This window comes from Sinocyclocheilus grahami, unplaced genomic scaffold, assembly GCF_001515645.1.
Source record: "Sinocyclocheilus grahami isolate Dianchi unplaced genomic scaffold, SAMN03320097.WGS_v1.1 scaffold25842.1, whole genome shotgun sequence".
Classification (NCBI taxonomy): domain Eukaryota; kingdom Metazoa; phylum Chordata; class Actinopteri; order Cypriniformes; family Cyprinidae; genus Sinocyclocheilus; species Sinocyclocheilus grahami.
The window spans coordinates 1,564-2,694 of record NW_015519926.1 but is presented as its reverse complement, the minus strand read 5'-3'; the positions used below and the strand labels follow the sequence as shown (position 1 = coordinate 2,694).

General features: G+C 40.4%; 1 protein-coding gene across 1 annotated transcript; it reads left to right on the top strand.

The window, feature by feature from the left end:
• Nucleotides 1-184: 184 nt before the first annotated feature.
• Nucleotides 185-1,125, top strand: LOC107580156 (tRNA (adenine(37)-N6)-methyltransferase-like; the record flags this gene model as incomplete). The annotated part of the gene is made up of 2 exons (XM_016265895.1): nucleotides 185-767; nucleotides 850-1,125. Coding segments are annotated over 2 exons (795 nt in total), but the record flags the coding sequence as incomplete, so codon positions are not given.
• Nucleotides 1,126-1,131: the final 6 nt, after the last annotated feature.

Here is a 1,131-nt window from a genome sequence, read left to right as displayed (position 1 = left end):
TAAAACGCAGCCTAATTTTCATTTTTGGGTGAACTAATCCTTTAACAGGACAGCTAGTGTAACATCAAGTTTGTCATAGTATGATAGTTTACCATATGAAAATGTGTTTTTTACCATCATAAGATCATAAAATAATTTTGAGGGAACCTATGATTTGAAAGACCCTTTAACATGCTGAATATAGCAATATAGTAATCCTTTATCATTTGATTTTCAAGGGGATACACTTCACTTGTCAGGCGTTGATATTATCGCTGGAACACCTGTGCTAGACATCAAACCATATATTCCAGACTACGATTCTCCAAAAACAAGAAGAGATGATACCAACAGTGAATATAGACAAACATCACCATTCACAGACTCTCAGATGCCCCAAGTGATGGATCTAGATGAAGAACCAAACATCTCAGGGACATCATCTGAACCCTCCTCAGTGCTCAGAGTTTGTCCAGCTGGACCTTCAGATTTCTCTCAGTCAGAAAGGTCTGGATCCAGTGATGTGACTGATGTGTTAGCAGAGGTTAAAAACTATGTCAAACAACAGCAGCTTTTCACTGAATGTCCAGAAGACAAACAGACAGATTCTCCTGAATGCACTTCATTGTCAACCAACCATTTAAGTTCATCCAGTCTTAAATTTGGATGTGAGGACTACAGTACTATCGCTGCCTGGGTCAGGGCACCTCCTGTCAGTAACCTAGACGTGCGGTTTACTGCCAATGCTGAGAAAGAGCTCAAAGAGTTTGTTTCCTGCAACAGTACAGGTATTAGATCTTTCTGATGCCTAAGGTTTTTTTTTTCTAATGAAGGCAGTTGTAATATTTCTAAATGATTTTTGATTCATAGACCGCACAAGACCAAAGTTCCAGTTCTTGAAAGGACCAGAAGAAGCAGTGGCAGCCATCAAAGGCATTCTGTCAGCTGACCCTAGATCAGTATATCGTCGCACGCGTTGTCAAGACCGCCTGTTCTTCTTCACCCTGGATACAGCTGACATCACCTGCTGGTTTGGAGATGGTTTTGCTGAGGTTGTGAGAGTCAAACCTATGGAGAGTTAAGAACTCAATGTTGTCTGAGATTTCTGTCAAATTCCCGCAATTTCAAGAATAAATACTGAGATAGTTCACC